Source organism: Hyperolius riggenbachi, chromosome 2, assembly GCF_040937935.1.
Source record: "Hyperolius riggenbachi isolate aHypRig1 chromosome 2, aHypRig1.pri, whole genome shotgun sequence".
NCBI lineage: Eukaryota > Metazoa > Chordata > Amphibia > Anura > Hyperoliidae > Hyperolius > Hyperolius riggenbachi.
Window position 1 is genome coordinate 473,938,022 of NC_090647.1, and position 20,083 is coordinate 473,958,104.

A 20,083-nucleotide genomic window follows, 5' to 3' on the forward strand; every position below is an offset into this window, starting at 1 on the left:
AATATTTGTTTAGGGCCTTTTTCCCCTGCACAGCTGAATTGCAAAATCGCAAACCGCTAGTGATTTTTAAATCGCTAGGGTTGCTACCTTATCATAGAAATCATGTGAAGTATTTTCCACTATAGTGATTTGATTTGTAAATCACAAATCACCATCGCTTTCTGGAGTGATTTTAAGAGGGATAATGCAATGCAAATGAAGAATCGCAATCGCATAACAAAATTAATGAAAAATCGCAATCGCTGGCGTTTGTGATTGCGATTGCTAGTGGAAAAGGGCACTGATTGATTCAGTCAGTGTTTGCCCATTGTAAAATCTTTCTTCTCCCTGATTTACTTTCTGACATTTATCAGTGGTGGTGACCTCTTTAGTCCTGCCAGGTGATCTGTGTGTGATCTGTGCAGGTGGTTTGTTTACTCAGAGTTCTATGCACAGAGGGAGATATTCCGTGCTTGGCAGTTAAAAGCAGCCATTATTTCCCACAATGCAGCTAGGGTCACAGACAACAAACTGTCAGGACCATGGTCATGACATCACACTGTGGGAGGAGTTTCACCACAAGTGAGACACACAGGCCCCCTGATGATCTATTCGAGAAAAAGTAAAGATTTCTTGTGGGAAAGGGGGAGGGGGAATCGGCTACTTATTGGGATAAAGTTTATTCTTGGGTTACAGTTCCTGTTTAACTTCAGTTTTTGGGGATAGAAAACTAAAATTAGCCACACACTTATCGATTATTTTTTTCCCCATCAGATTTGAAAAAAAGACAAAAAAACCTGTTGTGCCAATTAACTTCAGAGTGGAAAGGGTTAAAGGAAACCTGGAGGGAGATGACTATGGAGGCTACCATATTTATTTCCTTTAAAACAATACCAGTTGCCTGGCAGCCCTGCTGGTCTATTTGGCTGCGGTAGTGTCTGACTCACTCCAGGAATAAACATTCAGTTAATCATAAAGTCAGAAACACCTGATCTGCAAACGCTTGTTCAGGGTCTATGGCTAAAAGTATTAGAGGTTCAGCAGGATAACCAGGCAATTGGTATTGCTTAAAATGAAATAAATATGGCAGCCTCCATATCCCTCTCACTTCAGTTGTCCTTTAAAATGAGTGTAATCAGTCTGTGGTCCACCATTTAACTTTAATACACAGATACTTGCAGAGTATTGCCCCTCCTCCTGTACATATGCTAGAGCTAGATCATCTCTATGGAAAGGAGGAGCACTCAGACGTCGGTGCATTGTGGCATCTGAGATGTCAGGCAGATGTGGACTCACCACTGTCTGTAGATTTGATTGGCTGTCTGCCATCACATAACAGGCGTCTCGTGGGAGTCCAGAGACAACATGGCAGGAGTGGACCACACATGAGACTAAACTGTGCTCCATTAACAGAGAATTACATTTGTCGTTGTTAATTTCTCTATATCAACCTGAAACATCTGCCTGCCCCAGATCCCTGTCAGAGGAGTCCCCTGTGACTCTTCACTGCAGCCCTTGTCTTCTCTCACTCCTTGCTTTACATAATTGATGTTCCCACTATTCCAGATGGAATGAGGGAGTCTCAACACAACGACCTGTATCGCCATTTGTTTCATTCAATATCAAAATTAGAGAGACTTGAATACATTTTGGCAGTGTTGGAATGCTTGGGAAAAAAGAAAGATATAAAAAATAAATAAAAAGATTTTGAAAGATAAGATGAAAGCAAAGCAGTATTCTTTTTTTTTAATACATATGAATGTAAACTTGAACAAGATAAATCATGTAGGGGTTGATTCACTAAAAGCCCATTAATATTGCCATCCTGTAGTACATACAGTAGGTAATGTAAGTGTTGCTATGGTAATGCATGTTACTTGTTTGGTTCCTTAGCAAAGCTTAAGTTACCCATGTACCGCGAGTTGCACTAACTGTGCATCATGTGGTACTTTTCTGGTATCGGTACCAGTAATATCAGAATCCGTTTTATTTCTGGGCATTCTGAATATTACTATGTGCTTTGTGCGCATGGCAGTTTTTAGTGAATCAGCCCTATAGTCCGGTGCATGTCCAAGCAGTCAGTAGTTTCAGATATACAGGCAACTCAGGCAGAAGGTGATCTTTTTTTAGCCTTACCCCATCTGGAGCATTGAATGAGTTTTATCTACATTCTGAGGAACCTTCATCCGTGGTCTATAGTAGAATTATTTTTTATATAGAATGCATCTTTCTTATTCATTGGATTCCACAAATTATAAGAATACTTGCTGATGTTCAAACCAGAGTGTTTGTGGCACAGAGGGCTGCACAACCAGATTCTCAGAGCATTACTTTTATTTTGCTGAATCAAGAAGACATCCTTACTAACAAGGGTCTGGCCAAGTCTTGCAGGTGAAAGACATGGCAAGTGGAAGATGCATTAACTACTTCGGGACCATAGGTGTTACCGAGCTCACGGGCACACTCACGACAATTGCTTCGTTTTGCTGTCACTCTGCTTTGCTTGCACCGTCCTCTGGTCAGGAGCAGATTTGATTGGCTCCTGAACCTGTGATCACTGTGAACCAATCACAGTGTTCACAGAGGAGCCAGGTGCAGAGACAGCAGATTGGCTCGATCAGCAGGAGCGATGGGAGTGTGTGGCGGGGGTAATTGAAATCTGCCCTGGATGAAATAAGAGGACCAAAACAGGACTTAGATTTCAATTACCAAGGTCTGGAACAGGTTTAATTCCTTTAAAGGACACCTGTACTGGGAGGGATGTGGAGGCTGTCATATTCCAGTTGCCTGGCCATCTTGCTGATCCTTTGCCTCTAATACCTTTAGCTATATACCCTGAACAAGCATGCAGTAGATCAGATGTTTCTGATATTGTCAGATCTGACCAGATTAGCGGCATGCTTTTTTTTCTGGTGATATTTACACTACTGCAGCCAAATAGATCAGCAGGGCTGCCAGGCAATTAGTATTGTTTAAAAGAAAATAAATATGGCAGCCTCCATATACTTCTCACTTCAGGTGTCCTTTAAGCTATGAAACCGTGCAAAATAAATGTTATCTGAAACAATGATTTGCAATAGTTTTGGGTGTTTATTAACAGTTGATGATAAAGTACACAATAATCTATTCTTTAGTGGGTTAGCTTACACAGAGTATGAGGAATGTGACTTTAAAGAACATTTCTGGCTCTAGAAATAGCTTTTTTTTTTCAAAACTATTTCAGACGATTCAATTTTCTTTACTTTCTCACAGTTACCTCAGCAATGGCTTCTTATGATTCTATCTCCTGGTTCTGGATAATAGAAGTTATTTGAGAGTGTTTTTTTGAATACCCGGCTGCTGCAGAAGGAGAAAAAATGTGGATTGAAAATGCCCCACATTGTGTGTGGACTGACCATTAGATAGCTTATCTTATCTGGGCAATTTTTAGCCAGGAATGGAAATGCCTGAATGTATTATCTGCATATGCAGCTGCAAGAGGGTGAATCTACTCATTTCTATGCAAAAAAAATATCTGTTGATGGTATGGGACAGGAATTGGGAAAATATGAAATTTATATTCTGAGTGAATTCCAAGTAAATATGAAGCAGAGCTATAGCCAAAGATGACAAATAACTGCACTTTTCATTTTGAACACAGTACAGAATTCCTCACAAAAAAGTATAGCTCAGATACCGCCTTCAGGAGAACTTATCAGGGACGGCGGATGGCTGTAGGCTGCACATGTAAAAAAAAGGGAACACCGTAAAATGGGCACTGGACATCGGCCGCTGGTAGAATATCTGTAAAATTCTTGATATTCTAATACTTGGCTCTGCGTAATTACGACAGTAAAATATTGGTAATTTTTACTAATATTTTACTATCATCTCACCTGACCACATTCTCACTTGAACATTCCCTCTAATATTGCCTAACCTTAACCAACTCCCCAACCATTGCCTAACCCTATCCAACTTCCCCCACAACAGATGCCTAAAAGACTCCCCAACTAATGCCCAACACTAAATGACCCTCCAACCGATACCTAACCCAACTGCCCCTTTATCAGTACCTAATCACGCCCCCAGTAAGATAACTGGCTGTGGCTATAAATAGCGGGCACCCAAAACTGTGGTGCTCAAATTACCCATTTTGGCTGTATACGTTTTTCTCCAGGCTCTAAAGCCATGTGGACATAGGACTGTAGCTTACCTAATACAATAGTTGTGATCGCTTTGGCTGACAGTCTGCTGGCAGCCCTGAGACAGCCCATGAATGCTCAACTTAGCAGTGCCCCTTGTACTGCCTTCTGGCAAGAGAAGCAGCAATTAGCTGAGAAATTCTGCCCATGTTTTAAAGGACTGTGAATACAGGGGATGCATGTATTGTACAAACAAACACAGAAATACAGAACATTTATATCGCGCTTTTCTCCTGGCGGACTCAAAGCGCCAGAGCTGCAGCCACTAGGACGCGCTCTATAGGCAGTAGCAGTGTTAGGGATACTTGCCCAAGATCTCCTACTGAATAGGTGCAGGCTTACTGAACAGGCAGAGCCAAGATTCGAACTCTGGTCTCCTGTGTCAGAGGCAGAGCCCTTAGCCATTACACCATCCAGCCACCACTATTGTAGCTAGTGGTCTGTACATACGTTTAGTCACTGGAACCACCATTCCTCCCTCTCTCCACTAGCAAACAGGAAGTGCAGGTTTTATGTATTCCCCCTTCCTTCCATAGGAGGCAGCTGGCCACACAAGGTAATGACTTGTCCTTTGGCAATACTGAGTCTTGCAGTACTTGGACCAGCTGGCTGACAACATTAGCCATGCAGGTCAATAATAGTTATTTTGGCTTTAAAGTATATTTGTTTATAGCTAATTTTCATTGCATGCACAGTTTTGTCTGCACATGTTCCTGCCCTTTATTACACATTTCATCTAGAGATTCATTTGGTTCTATGTGGCAGTAGCTCTATTTGTGTACCAATATGTTGGCATTTTTGGGATGGACTTAAAGCAGACCCGAGCTCAGAATTTCCTCTCTGCTCTAAAAGATAGGCAACAGCATAATAACCTTTAAAGAAAAACATTTCTTTGTTATAGCTGATAGAAATCCTACAATAAATATGGAATGCATTTACTTGTATTTATAGGGTTAACATTCTGTATTTACCAATTAGCAGCTCTGCTGTAGCAGCCAGCTGACATGGCTGCAAGATCAAGTTATAACTTAGGGAATCAGACAGGCTAAACTCTCAAAATACATGCAGGGTGCATTTCTCTCTGTTTTGCATCTGTTGTGTGCAAGTGTTCAGGTTCCCTTTAAGCGCGGTATACATATCCAATTTGGACTGACCAATGGCTGACCAATTTTACCACCTCTTTCTACAGCAAAGTCCCTGTTATCCAGCACCCACGGGGATTGGCTGATGCCGGATAAGTGTGCTTTCTGGTTGCATGAGACTGAATGTTAAAAATAGGCCAAGCTAATACAATACAATCCCTGATTCTGTATACATACCATGTACTCTGTATTAAATGTTAAAATACAGTCATTGAAAGTATATTAACCTTGTGAGGGCCATTGAATCCAGTCTTTAAGCACAGCAGAGCCTACAAAAACCCTAAGAAGTTGGCCTTCACTGCTGTGACTACTGCTGGAGATTTGTTCTGGTTGGTTGATACTTCTGGTTAGTTGAGTTCTGGATAACTGGGACTCTGCTGTGGTATGACGACCAACAGATTTTGATCCCTATGAACAAATTGTGCAGATAAGTCCTCGTACTACATGAAGTTGGTAAAATTGGCCTAATAAAATTGGATGCTTTTACGTACCCTTAAACTTATTTTAGCAAAACATTGTTCAAGCAATCAGGTAAATACACTTGGAAATAAAATATTGTAATACATTGACACCATCAACGAAACAATCTTTACTCCCTATCCATCACAACCGATTAGGAAAAACATTTGACTGAAAAAATTGTTGATCAATCATTTTTAGAATCATTCACAGTCGATTGGGGAACCCAATGGAGTTTATTTTTTGCCAATCCGATTATACAATTATCTGATCACTTTTCACTGAATGATCTTTCATTAAAATTTGCGCTATTAGTGGCTACTGCTAGATACATGCTTATGTATGTTTTTATATACACTGAGAAGAACCAGCCCAGCATACTGGTGGATGGAGTCAGTCTGCACTTTCCTAGCATATGGAATAATGAAATATACAGCATAGGTCTGCACGACTGTTAGGAGTAAGTTCTTATTGCAGAAACACTGACTTTAAAAAATTAGGCAAAGTTAAAAGAAGTGCCAACATCAGTCAGCCTTGCCATACCCCCAGTTCTTGCTTCTTGCTCACAGATATCCTTTAATTACAGTGAAAATAAACCAGATTCTGCACAAGGTTGCTATTCTAACTGAATCCGATATTCAGCCTAAACAATAACTGAAAATACACTGCAGTCTCCCTTTTCATGAGTTCACACTTTGCATTGTTTTTATTTCTAGTGGTTAAAGTTCCGCAGAAAACCCTTTTAATGGATGCGTTGAAGGAAGAATCTGGCATCATATATGATTTCTGCATGTGCAATCCTCCCTTCTTTGCCAACCAGATGGAAGCTCAGGTATTGTCCTCTTTTAACCCTAGCAGCCAATTTATTTAGAGGCTTGCAAACGCTCCAGGCCAATTTGTTTTAGCACATGTTTTCATTTCTTATTTGTTACATTTCCCTGCTTCTAATTAGTACTGCTGTCATGTGTATTTATGGCCACTAGTCACTAGGGGGCAGTGTGAGACCATAACAGAGGACTTTAGCTTTCAGTTCTATATTTTCTGCTAGTGGAGAGAGATCACAGCATTCCAAGAATTTACAGCACAAGTTCTGCTGGCTGAGGTCAAAAGCAGTGCACTTATCCCAAACGAGATAACTCTATTGAAGTTGCTAATGGGTTAACATAGACACCTTCTTTCCATTGCTGTGAGCATCTTAAGACCCCTGAAGTGTCCAATACCAGTTCCCTGGCAGTCCTACTGATCTTTCATGCATCAGTAGTGTCTGACTCACACACCCGAAACAAGCATTCGGCAAATCAAGTCTAACTTGAGTCAAACATCTGATCTGCATTCTTGTTCAGGGTGTATGGCTAAAAGTTTTAGTCAAGATTAGTAGGGCAGCCTGGCAATGTGCATTGTTTAAAAGGGAATAAATATGGCAGCTTCCATATATATCTCACTTCAGTTGTCCATTAACCACTTTAGGATCTCTGGTACGCATATCTACGCCCCTGTAAACTTCACGTGCGGATCAGGGGGGTAGATATGCCTACTGTTACCTTACCACTGCGTTCACGATCCCCATGCTGTTTTTGGTTCGATCCACCGTCGCAGCTCCCTCCATCTGTGATTGGAATGTGAGAATCTTTTATTCTCAATCCCGATCACTGTTCCTGTTCTTCTGAGAGCTTGATAACACAATGCAAGCTCTCAGACCCAACACTTCTGTGTTCTATTAAAACCTGTAATGAAGAAAACCTCCCCTGGGGGGTACCTACCTCGGGTGGGGGAAGCCTCCAGATCCTATTGAGGCTTCCCCGTCCTGCTCAGTCCCTTAAAGGCCTTAAAGCTCCCCAAACAGCGGGGATGTAAATATTCACCTTCCCGGTTCCAGCGCAGGCGCAGTATCTGCTCTCCTCTCGGAGATAGGCGGAAATAGCCGGTCGCTGTCGGGCCGCTCTACTGCGCAGGCGCAAGTCTCCTGCACCTGTGCAGTAGAGCGGACCCAACAGAGATCTGCTATTTTCGCCTATCTCCGTGCGGAGAGCCGCAACAGCTCCCCCGCTGGAGCCAGGAAAGGTAAATAAATCAGTGCTGGTCAGGCTTGTCGAGGGAGGATTCCAGGACACTTCGGGGGAGCCAGCGATGGACTGCCTGCAGCTACAGGGGAGGGAGAAGCCTCATTGGGACCCTGAGGCTTCCCCCTCCTGAGGTGAGTACCCCCAAGGGAACTTTTTTTTTTTTTGTTACAGGTTCTCAGTAGCACTATCTTGTGGTTAAAAAGTAAAAATACACCTAATTATACCAGTATACTGTTTTACATAGAAAATGTATTATTAATTTTTATTTTATTACTTTTAACCCCTTCCAACCCTGCCCCACAGTTACAGAAATAAAACATTTGTTAAAAAAAAATTGAAAAAAATTACTTCATTTAATTTTTTTTACATAATTAGGGACTTTTCTAATATGAATGTCATGAGTATATTAAAATATCATCATCATACATTGTACTAGGGACAAAAGTTAAATGTTGTAATAACCAGGACAAATGGGCAAATAAAATGTATGGGTTTTAGGTATCGAAGCACGTTTTATTTTAAAACTATAATGGCTGAAAACTTTTTTTTTTAAACTTTTTTTTATATATTATTTCCTTTACAATGCATATAAAATAAAATAATTCATAGAAAAAACTACCACCCAAAGAAAGCTTAATTTGCGGCGAACAAAACTATATATAGATCATTTCAATGTGATAAGTAACAATAAAGTTATTGCTGAATAAATGGGAGGAGCGTTGAAATGTGAAAATTGTTTTGGTTTTGGTTTTTAAGGGAATAAAACTGATCCTGAAGTGGTTAAAGAATACAATCATTTACATTTTTTTAATGTTTATGTAACTATTATTTGCATAATTTGGCCATTTAAATACTTTAAAGAAAAAGCAGTCTCAAGTATGTCTGGGAGTAACCTGAGTCTCTGAATCTCCACGATTAGATCTGCCTTATCCCACTCACCCAAAGATGCCACGAGCTCTGCAGTTTTTAAAACACCTCCTTATACTCATTCATAGGGTACACCACTGCAGGTCACACCATGCTTTCTTAACATAAGTTATCGTGTTGTCTCATACACACTAAGGGAGCAAACCCATTATCTCTAGGGGGAGTGCAGCAGCTGGAAAAAGAGGGATGACTCCCTCTGTACAACAATGTTCAATCGTGCAGTGATGTGTACTCAGGGGGTGGCAGCAGCAGCACCACCACCACGCTTCTACCCGCTGAGTACACATCGCTGTGCGAGAGTGTCTGGAGGAGTCCTACTCCCATTAACCCTACAGGAAAGGCTGAGCCCCTTCCACAACATATTCCAGAGACCCCAGCACCAGTTATGTAACACTTCCCGCCACTGCCCACCCCACCTATCCAGGTTCCTTTACACTACACCCATTTCATGCCCTCCATCACCATGCTCCCTAATGTAGTGGCCCATGTTATAGCTTTTCTTATTCTAGCTCTCGCAGTTATGGGGCTCCATTTTATAGTGCCTGTTATTGTACTGCACCCATATCATAATGCTCTTTATTGCACTGACCCCTATTTTAGTTTCCTCTAGTGTACCTTATTACATGGAACTACCTTTCATTTTAGCACCCCTCATTTATGTGCAGCCACATCCCCTTGCAGAGATTGGCGTTGAAGACATTGGCTATTGTTATCAGTTTGATTCCTTAGTTTCCTCTTCATCCGCTTTACAGCTGTCTTCAGGTCTGACTTCCTGCATATTTGGTCACAACCATAGCGGATACCATCAGAAGAAGTAGGGAGGCAGGATGGGAAGACAATGTCTGATGAGGACGCAGAGACGCTTAGTTGGTCCAGGTGAAATTTCCCACCCTGCCAGCTGAGCCAACATGCCTCCCAAGTCCTCTCTTACTGGGGGGAAAAGTGCGAGGGAACCCTTGCAAGCTGCTTATGGTTGTTAAAGAACCTTGGAGTTCCATGAAACCCTGTTGAGAATGCCTGATCTAACATATACAGTAGCCCGATGCATTGGCTAGAGATCCAAACTGCTGTATCATCTCATCCAAGCATAGGCTGAGGCCATTGTTCTTCCCACGCCTCCAACTCCATTTTCTGGGTTGCACCATCATCCCTCCACCTACTCCAAAGCAGCAGACCACATCAGTAGTCTGCAGGCTAGTGATGTGTCTATGCAGCTCTTGACCCTGTATGTGACAGTCCTCGTATGTGTGTGTACAAGGTTTTTAGGCTGTAGTTGGAATGACAAGACTTTCAACCCAGTCTAGAGCTGTGCATCAGTTCTGTATTTGGGAGTGGGATGCAGATTCTTATCAGTTCCCATTCAGAGTCTCTTGAAGTAAACATCCATGCATGAAAATATTATATTCCATTCATGTTTTAGGATGCCCCTAGCTTTTTCATGGCATATTTACAGTAAGCCTAGTTTATTATTATTACTATCAATAAAAATAATAATGCTAACATTTACATACCGCTTTTCTCCTGTCAGACTCAAAGCACGAGAGCCGCAGCCATGAAGGGTACACTCAGTATGTCATCCTACGGTGTTAAGGAGTCTTGCCCAAGGACTCCTTACTAAATTGCAGTGCCCTTACACCATTACACTATCCAGCCATTTTTGTATTTACTATGTTTAAGTGGCTATTTTATTTTCTTAACTTTCTACTTACCAGTATTGATCTCACTAATATTGTACTGTATGGTTATTTTTCTTCTTCTTTCTATTATTTATTTTCACTATAGTGCTCCTTTAGCCTCCCTAGTGGTTTTATTACGTCAGGATTTTTGCTACTAAAAGTGCAACATTATTTCATGCTTTAAGTGTAACAATACTGGAATAATCAGACCGCTAGTATAGCCAGTATAGGAAGCTGGAGAGAGCCCCCTAAGGTGGCTCAGGTTGTAAGTTAGGTAAGGATTCAGCTCAGGTGAAAAAATCATTTGGGCCCTGTTCCAATTGCAGCATTTCAATCTGATTTTCAGATTGTTCCTGATTTGCTGATTGCTAGGGCACCATAATTAACATAGTAATTGCAGTGTCCTTTTCCATTTTTACCTAAAGGAAACTTTTTAACTGAAAAAAAAATGGCCTGATACCCCCCTGAAGTTTTCCCAGTATTTCGATGCCATCCCTTGGTGTCACCCTCCAAACGCTGCCTGCCGCGTGCCACCTTCAACGTGCTCCAGTAGCCGGTAGCGATCTGCCCTTGTGCAGTAAGCAAAACTTCTCTGCATTCTGTGCAAAATTGTGTGCGTTCGTGGGAGCGCAATAGTTATAGCGCGTGGCAACCGATGCACATGTCTAGTAGCTGGCTTATGGAGTGAGACAGTAAAAAAGCGTCAGATTGTGGAAACAGGGCAAGGGAGTAGGAGGACTTTAGGGGGCTGGAAGAAGCCCCAGGTCAGTAACTGGGCATTTTTTTTTCTCAGTTCAGTGTTCCTTTAAATGCCAACACAGTGCATGCTGCATTTGGCAATTAGGTCAAGTCAGTGGGAGCACAAGAAAGTTGCTATGCAATTTTTTGAAATGCGGCAATTCAAAATGTTTTCAACTTGTTTTTCCTCTCAAAGGAAATCACAATCATGACACAATTGCGCAGTTTACCCGTCATATTGTATGAAAATCACGGGGGGAATGTGATAGTGGGAATGTGCGTGAAATCCTAGTCAACACATGGTCCTTTTCCATTGTGGAACCAAATTGTAAGGTTTCATCAGAGAAGGAGTAATGTTGGGCACAATTTTCAAGACAGGAGCTGTTGGAGATAGAGGAAAGTAAGGCTGTAGTATTCTGTATTGGGGAAGGGGGTAAGATTAAAGCTGGTTATACACACATCCATTTTTTTCCCAGCCAATTGGATCATTTTGATTGAATCTGCCAAATGTATATATTGCCCAACATACTGTATCTGATTTTGTTTGATTTTGCACAGTGTATTGATTAAAGGTATGATTGGATATGTTGGTAAATCTCAACAGAGAATCTGAAATGAGGGGGGTTGGGTGCAAGCTATCAGGGATGGGAGCTCATAGTATGGCACTGCATAGAGAAGTACAAAACCTGTGGTTCAATGAATGCTTGATAGATTTCTGCTGACATCTTGTAAAATTGCATTTAGCGTGTGATGCAGTAATCGATTACTTTGTAATTGGGGAGGGAGCGATTGGCTTGGCATATCGGGCAGTAATTGACCCCCTGTAAGGCTAGCCTAAGAAACGATCAAGGTGAAGGTTAATTTTAAGGGTACGCAGGGTAGCTGCTTACATCGGGCAGTGGCATGACTCTGAGAATAATAAATATGAAAACCTATATCTTCCACCCAAAGGACCTATCTACATGCCACACATAGGTATGTTTACTCTGCACTACATAGCTCTGTATGCAGCAGGTGTGTGGAGTCATGTAAGGATACAGATTTTAGAAAAAAAAAGTGCTGTAGCCGGCAGAGGCCTTGTGTTGTGAAATGATCGCTGTATCCATGGTAACAGGTACTTTGAAGAGCGTCCTTCCTTCTTTGATATGCTCTTCTGTCCTCACAGGGAGTGAACTCGAGGAACCCCCGCCGGCCCCCTCCAAGCTCTGTAAATACTGGTGGCATTACCGAGATTATGGCAGAGGGGGGAGAACTGGAGTTCGTAAAGAGAATTATCCATGACAGTCTTCAGCTAAAGAAGAGATTGAGGTAAATGATTTATTTTGCTTGTTTGTTTTTTGTTTTATATGTAGTCATAACATTTTTCATCTCATCAAGACTATGAGAAATGTTTCATAAAATATTTACTCTGATTGCTATTATTATTAGTATTATTATTGATTTATATAGTGCCAGCATTGTGCTATACAACAGAATACCAAGGTATAACAACACAATACAAGCAATACAGTTAACCGTACAAGACAAAGGTGGATTACTGCTTATGCATTGAACAAATCAATTACAGATTTTTACATAATGGTGAAAGACAGGTACACACATTACACAGCATTGTGAGACAAAAGGGAAAGAGAGCCCTGGCCAATAAGAATTCAAAGTTGAAGCAGATTTATGATATTGTGATACAAATGTATCCAGATTGGAAATGGACCAGTGAAAAGTAGCAATTACTGGTTATCTCAAAAGAATTGCCCGATGGCAGTGACCTTGGACAATTGACTAAGATGGGGATTAGGTTGTAAACCTCACTGAGGACCAGTCGATGATATGACTATGTACTCTGTGAAGTGCTGCAGAGGATGTCCGTGCTAAATAAGTAAATAATAATCTTCAGGCATGCACCCCCTAACCTTTAGGCTGCCACGGTTATCTTATTATTGTTGTTATTCTGTGCTGCTTTCTTAGCTGTCATGCTGATCCTGTTGCCTCAGTGACACAGGAATATGCAGTACTGTTAAACTCATAAAGTAATGTTGAGGTTCTTTGCTATTGGCTCATTAATTGTACATTTTTGTTACAGTCTACATATACCGGTATTCCTTATAGGCTCTTCACCTCCAAATATTTTGTCTACTTTCTGCTTTCATGGATGCAGACATATTGTTAACATCCTGTGTTTATCAGTTAGCTTTCTGCCATGGCAGTCAGCTGACAAAGCTGAGGGATCAAATTGCAAATTGTGCTTAGTCACAGATAAGGGGGGGGAATTAGACAGGCTAAGGGCTCTTTCACATTACATAACGCTTGCACGAACCGATTTCATGCACGCGTTATGACCTGCGGCGTGATAAGTTGTGGTGCGAGTCTGATTAGCGGTGGTAGTTCTAATTCACCCGACTGGAAAACGCTGGTGCTGGATATTACGAAGCTCCCAGATGCGTTACAACGTAACACTCTGGCCTCAATTCATAAAGCATTACTGCATGTGGTAATGCTGAAAACTGCAGACTTCCCCGAGCACTTAGCAAAGTGTCAATTCATAAAGACTGTTACCGCATGAAAAGCTCAAATTACCGAGCAATGAGGAAAATTACCTACTTGGCTGTAGTTACCTCCAACACATGTCAGTAAATTGTCAGCAAATGTCAATTCATAAAGCCTTCAACAAGCGGTAAGCCATGCGATAATTACCAACATCTCTGGTGAGGTCTTAACAATGCAAAGTGCAGGGAGCTGAAGTTTATGTGAGTCATCTGTGCAGGCAGCCGAAGTCTGTGTGAGTCATCTGTGCAGGCAGCCGAAGTCTGTGTGAGTCATCTGTGCAGGCAGCCGAAGTCTGTGTGAGTCATCTGTGCAGGCAGTCGAAGTCTGTGTGAGTCATCTGTGCAGGGAGCCGAAGTCTGTGTGAGTCATCTGTGCAGGGAGCCGAAGTCTGTGTGAGTCCTTTGTGCAGGGAGCCGAAGTCTGTGTGAGTCATCTGTGCAGGGAGCCGAAGTCTCTGTGAGTCTGTGAAGGGAACCATAATTACAGCTTGTAACAAAAGAGATATCACCACACTTCTGCTGTACCGCTCAATGGGCTGCGGTAATTTACCGAACTTCAAAGGCAGCTGTGAAAATCTTTATGAATTCGCACACAAAGGTCTAAAATACCGAATGCGGTATTTTCCCTCCCAGATTTTTTTTTACCGCAAAGCCTCTTATGAATTGAGGCCTCTGAATCACTTTGTTTAATGTGAAAGTTAACATGCAAGTCAAATAGACTTTCATGTTACCTTTCCAAACGCATCCTAGGAACAGTCCGTCAAAATGCACGGATCAGCTCCTAGTTTGAAAGATCCCTAAGCTCGCTAAATACATACAGGGTGCATTTCTGTGTTTTCTTTCTGTCCTGTGCAAGAGTTCAGGTCCACTTTAAACACTTTTACAATTCTGTTGTGGTGCTTCGCTGTTGGCTCATTAGATGTAAAGTAATAAATAAGGCGGTTCAGGGTTTTGGAAAATAAATTTGCTAATGTAATTCATTCTTAAGCGTAAACAGAGAAATTGCAGTTATGCTGGCAGTAATAATACTATCCATTACTGTGTGGAGATATGTGTCTGGTTGCATTGTGTGGGTAAAAGCCTCTATTACAGCATTCTGCTGTCTGATTTCCGGCTCATTGCCATGGTAAGGGGCAGTGACTCATGCTTGATGGCTAATGTGTAATATGTTGTGTCAGGCGCACAGTGTGTCAGTATATGGTATTTTGCTTAATTACAAATAGAATCCCACAGTTTGACAGCAGATCTGGCCCAACCACTGAGACAATTTTCTTTACTTACTGCTAAACCAAAGGCCTTGTTTGATTCCTCAGCCTATCTGCTCTTGTAACAGTCAAGTGTGGTAGGCAAGAATTGAGAAGGCTGTCATGTTCCTGTCACTAGCGCTAAACTGACAGGGAATGCAACACACTCCCATGTTTTGTGATTAAGTAAACCAGATGGGATTCCTGAATGTAATCTGGAGTTTGGCTGTGCTCAGAGCTAAACCCTCCAGTGGTTTATGTTCATAGGGGAAGCCCTGCAATACTACTTGTGCCTCAACACTGAGCTGCCAGGCACTTGAATGAGGAAACATGATACAGAGGCTCACTGAAGTACCAGAGGGATATGTGCTGTCATCTAGATCTAGGCTGCAGAGTCTCTCTCTCTCTCTCTCTCTCTCTCTCTCTCTCTCTCTCTCTCTCTCTCTCCCTCTCTCCCTCTCTCCCTCTCTCCCTCTCTCCCTCTCTCCCTCTCTCCCTCTCTCTCCCTCTCTCTCCCTCTCTCTCCCTCCCTCCCCACATAAGGGTATTCAAATTTTACTGGAGAGTGTTGGTCTAAAGCAGAGGTGTCCACACTTCTACAGCTTCCGAGCTGCTTTGAAAACTGTGAATTGGAAATGATCTTCCAGGTAGAATCTACCAACGGATGCAAGCTGCAGTGCAGCTCATGCACAGCAGCAGCCCATCAGTGATTGCCACAAGTGCAGCACATGCACAGCAGCAGTCCATCAGTGATTACCACAAACCACAACTGCAGCATATGCACAGCGGCAGTCCATCAGTGATTGCCACAAGCCACAACTGCAGCACATGCACAGAGGCAGTCCATCAGTGATTACCACAAGCCACAACTGCAGCACATGCACAGAGGCAGTCCATCAGTGATTACCATAAGCCACAACTGCAGCACATGCACAGCGGCAGTCCATCAGTTATTACCACAAGCCACAACTGCAGCACATGCACAGAGGCAGTCCATCGGTGATTACCACAAGCCACAAGTGCAGCACATGCACAGCGGCAGTCTATCAGTGATTACCACAAGCCACAACTGCAGCACATGCACAGAGGCAGTCCATCGGTGATTACCACAAGCCACAACTGCAGCACATGTACAATGGCAGTCCATCAGTGATTGCCACAAGCCACAACTGCAGCACATGCACAGCAGCAGTCCATCAGTGATTACCACAAGCCACAACTGCAGCACATGCACAGAGGCAGTCCATCAGTGATTACCACAAGCCACAACTGCAGCACATTCACAGAGGCAGCCCATCAGTGATTGCCACAAGCCACAACTGCAGCACATGCACAGAGGCAGTCCATCAGTGATTACCACAAGACACAACTGCAGCACATGCACAGAGGCACTCCATCAGTGATTACCATAAGCCACAACTGCAGCACATGCACAGAGGCAGTCCATCAGTGATTACCATAAGCCACAACTGCAGCACATGCACAGAGGCAGTCCATCAGTGATTACCACAAGCCACAACTGCAGCACATGCAAAGAGGCAGTCCATCAGTGATAGCCACAACTGCAGCACATGCACAGAGGCAGTCCATCAGTGATAGCCACAACTGCAGCACATGCACAGCAGCAATCCATCAGTGATTACCACAAGCCACAACTGCAGCACATGCACAGAGGCAGTCCATCAGTGATTACCACAAGCCACAACTGCAGCACATACAAAGAGGCAGTCCATCAGTGATAGCCACAACTGCAGCACATGCACAGAGGCAGTCCATCAGTGATAGCCACAACTGCAGCACATGCACAGCAGCAATCCATCAGTGATTACCACAAGCCACAACTGCAGCACATGCACAGAGGCAGTCCATCAGTGATTACCACAAGCCACAACTGCAGCACATGCAAAGAGGCAGTCCATCAGTGATAGCCACAACTGCAGCACATGCACAGAGGCAGTCCATCAGTGATAGCCACAACTGCAGCACATGCACAGCAGCAATCCATCAGTGATTACCACAAGCCACAACTGCAGCACATGCACAGCGGCAGTCCATCAGTGATTACCACAACTGCAGCACATGCTCTCCCTCTCTCTCTCTCTCCACATAAGGGTATTCAAATTTTACTGGAGAGTGTTGGTCTAAAGCAGAGGTGTCCACACTTTTACAGCTTCCGAGCTGCTTTGAAAACTGTGAATTGGAAATTATCTTCCAGGTAGAATCTACCGACGGATGCAAGCTGCAGTGCAGCACATGCACAGCAGCAGCCCATCAGTGATTGCCACAAGTGCAGCACATGCACAGCAGAGGTCCATCAGTGATTACCACAAACCACAACTGCAGCATATGCACAGCGGCAGTCCATCAGTTATTACCACAAGGCACAACTGCAGCACATTCACAGAGGCAGCCCATCAGTGATTGCCACAAGCCACAACTGCAGCACATGCACAGAAGCAGTCCATCAGTGATTACCACAAGACACAACTGCAGCACATGCACAGAGGCAGTCCATCAGTGATTACCATAAGCCACAACTGCAGCACATGCACAGAGGCAGTCCATCGGTGATTACCATAAGCCACAACTGCAGCACATGCACAGAGGCAGTCCATCAGTGATTACCACAAGCCACAACTGCAGCACATGCACAGCAGCAGTCCATCAGTGATTACCACAACTGCAGCACATGCACAGCGGCAGTCAATCAGTGATTACCACAAGGCACAACTGCAGCACATTCACAGAGGCAGTCCATCAGTGATTACCATACGCCACAACTGCAGCACATGCACAGAGGCAGTCCATCAGTGATTACCACAAACCACAACTGCAGCACATGCACAGAGGCAGTCCATCAGTGATTACCACAAGCCACAACTGCAGCACATGCACAGAGGCAGTCCATCGGTGATTACCACAAGCCACAAGTGCAGCACATGCACAGCAGCAGTCCATCAGTAGTCCATCAGTGATTACCACAAGCCACAACTGCAGCACATGCACAGCAGCAGTCCATCAGTGATTACCACAAGCCACAACTGCAGCACATGCACAGAGGCAGTCCATCAGTGATTACCACAAGCCACAACTGCAGCACATGCACAGCTGCAGTCCATCAGTGATTACCACAAGCCACAACTGCAGCACATGCACAGCAGCAATCCATTAGTGATTACTACAAGCCACAACTGCAGCACATGTACAATGGCAGTCCATCAGTGATTGCCACAAGCCACAACTGCAGCACATGCACAGCAGCAGTCCATCAGTGATTACCACAAGCCACAACTGCAGCACATGCACAGAGGCAGTCCATCAGTGATTACCACAAGCCACAACTGCAGCACATGCACAGCTGCAGTCCATCAGTGATTACCACAAGCCACAACTGCAGCACATGCACAGCAGCAATCCATTAGTGATTACCACAAGCCACAACTGCAGCACATGTACAATGGCAGTCCATCAGTGATTGCCACAAGCCACAACTGCAGCACATGCACAGCAGCAGTCCATCAGTGATTACCACAAGCCACAACTGCAGCACATGCACAACAGCAGTCCATCAGTGATTACCACAAGCCACAGCTACAGCACATGCACAGAGGCAGTCCATCAGTGATTACCACAAACCACAACTGCAGCACATGCACAGCGGCAGTCAGTCAGTGATTACCACAAGCCACAACTGAAGCACATGCACAGAGGCAGTCCATCAGTGATTACCACAAGACACAACTGCAGCGCATGCACAGCTGCAGTCCATCAGTGATTACCACAAGCCACAACTGCAGCACATGCACAGAGGCAGTCCATCAGTGATTACCACAAACCACAACTGCAGCACATGCACAGCGGCAGTCAATCAGTGATTACCACAAGCCACAACTGCAGCACATGCACAGAGGCAGTCCATCGGTGATTACCACAAGCCACAAGTGCAGCACATGCACAGCAGCAGTCCATCAGTAGTCCATCAGTGATTACCACAAACCACAACTGCAGCACATGCACAGCGGCAGTCCATCAGTGATTACCACAAGCCACAACTGCAGCACATGCACAGCAGCAATCCATCAGTGATTACCACAAGCCACAACTGCAGCACATGCACAATGGCAGTCCATCAGTGATTACCACAAGCCACAACTGCAGCACATGCACAGCAGCAATCCATCAGTGATTACCACAAGCCACAACTGCAGCACATGCACAATGGCAGTCCATCAGTGATTGCCACAAGCCACAACAGCAGCACATGCACAGCAGCAGTCCAGTGATTACCACAAGCCACAACTGCAGCACATGCACAATGGCAGTCCATCAGTGATTACCACAAGCCACAACTGCAGCACATGCACAGCAGCAGTCAATCAGTGATTACCACAAGCTACAACTGCAGCACATGCACAGCAGCAATCCATCAGTGATTACCACAAGCCACAACTGCAGCACATGCACAATGGCAGTCCATCAGTGATTGCCACAAGCCACAACTGCAGCACATGCACAGCAGCAGTCCAGTAATTACCAGAAGCCGCAACTGCAGCACATGCACAGCAGCAATCCATGAGTGATTACCACAAGCCACAACTGCAGCATATGCACAACAGTAGTCCATCAGTGATTACCACAAACCACAACTGCAGCACATGCACAGCGGCAGTCAATCAGTGATTACCACAAGCCACAACTGCAGCACATGCACAGCGGCAGTCCATCAGTGATTACCACAAGGCACAACTGCAGCACATTCACAGAGGCAGTCCATCAGTGATTACCACAAGCCACAACTGCAGCACATACACAGCAGCAGTCCATCAGTGATTACCACAAGCCACAACTGCAGCACATGCACAGCGGCAGTCCATCAGTGATTACCACAAGCCACAACTGCAGCACATGCACAGCAGCAATCCATCAGTGATTACCATAAGCCACCACTGCAGCACATGCACAGAGGCAGTTAATCAGTGATAAGCACAAACCACAACTGCAGCACATGCACACAGGCAGTCCATCAGTGATTACCACAAGCTACAACTGCAGCACATGCACAGCGGCAGTCCATCAGTGATTACCACAAGCCACAACTGCAGCACATGCACAGCGGCAGTCAGTCAGT

General features: G+C 43.9%; 1 protein-coding gene across 1 annotated transcript in view; it reads left to right on the top strand.

Annotated features, from left to right (window-relative positions):
• METTL16 (methyltransferase 16, RNA N6-adenosine) overlaps positions 1-20,083 on the top strand; it is a 114,640-nt gene that overhangs the window by 54,423 nt on the left and 40,134 nt on the right. Inside the window, exons 5-6 of the mRNA XM_068270239.1 lie at positions 6,481-6,596; positions 12,334-12,476. Coding sequence (XP_068126340.1) covers positions 6,481-6,596; positions 12,334-12,476 — 259 coding nt within the window. The remainder of the gene's footprint in view (positions 1-6,480; positions 6,597-12,333; positions 12,477-20,083) is intronic.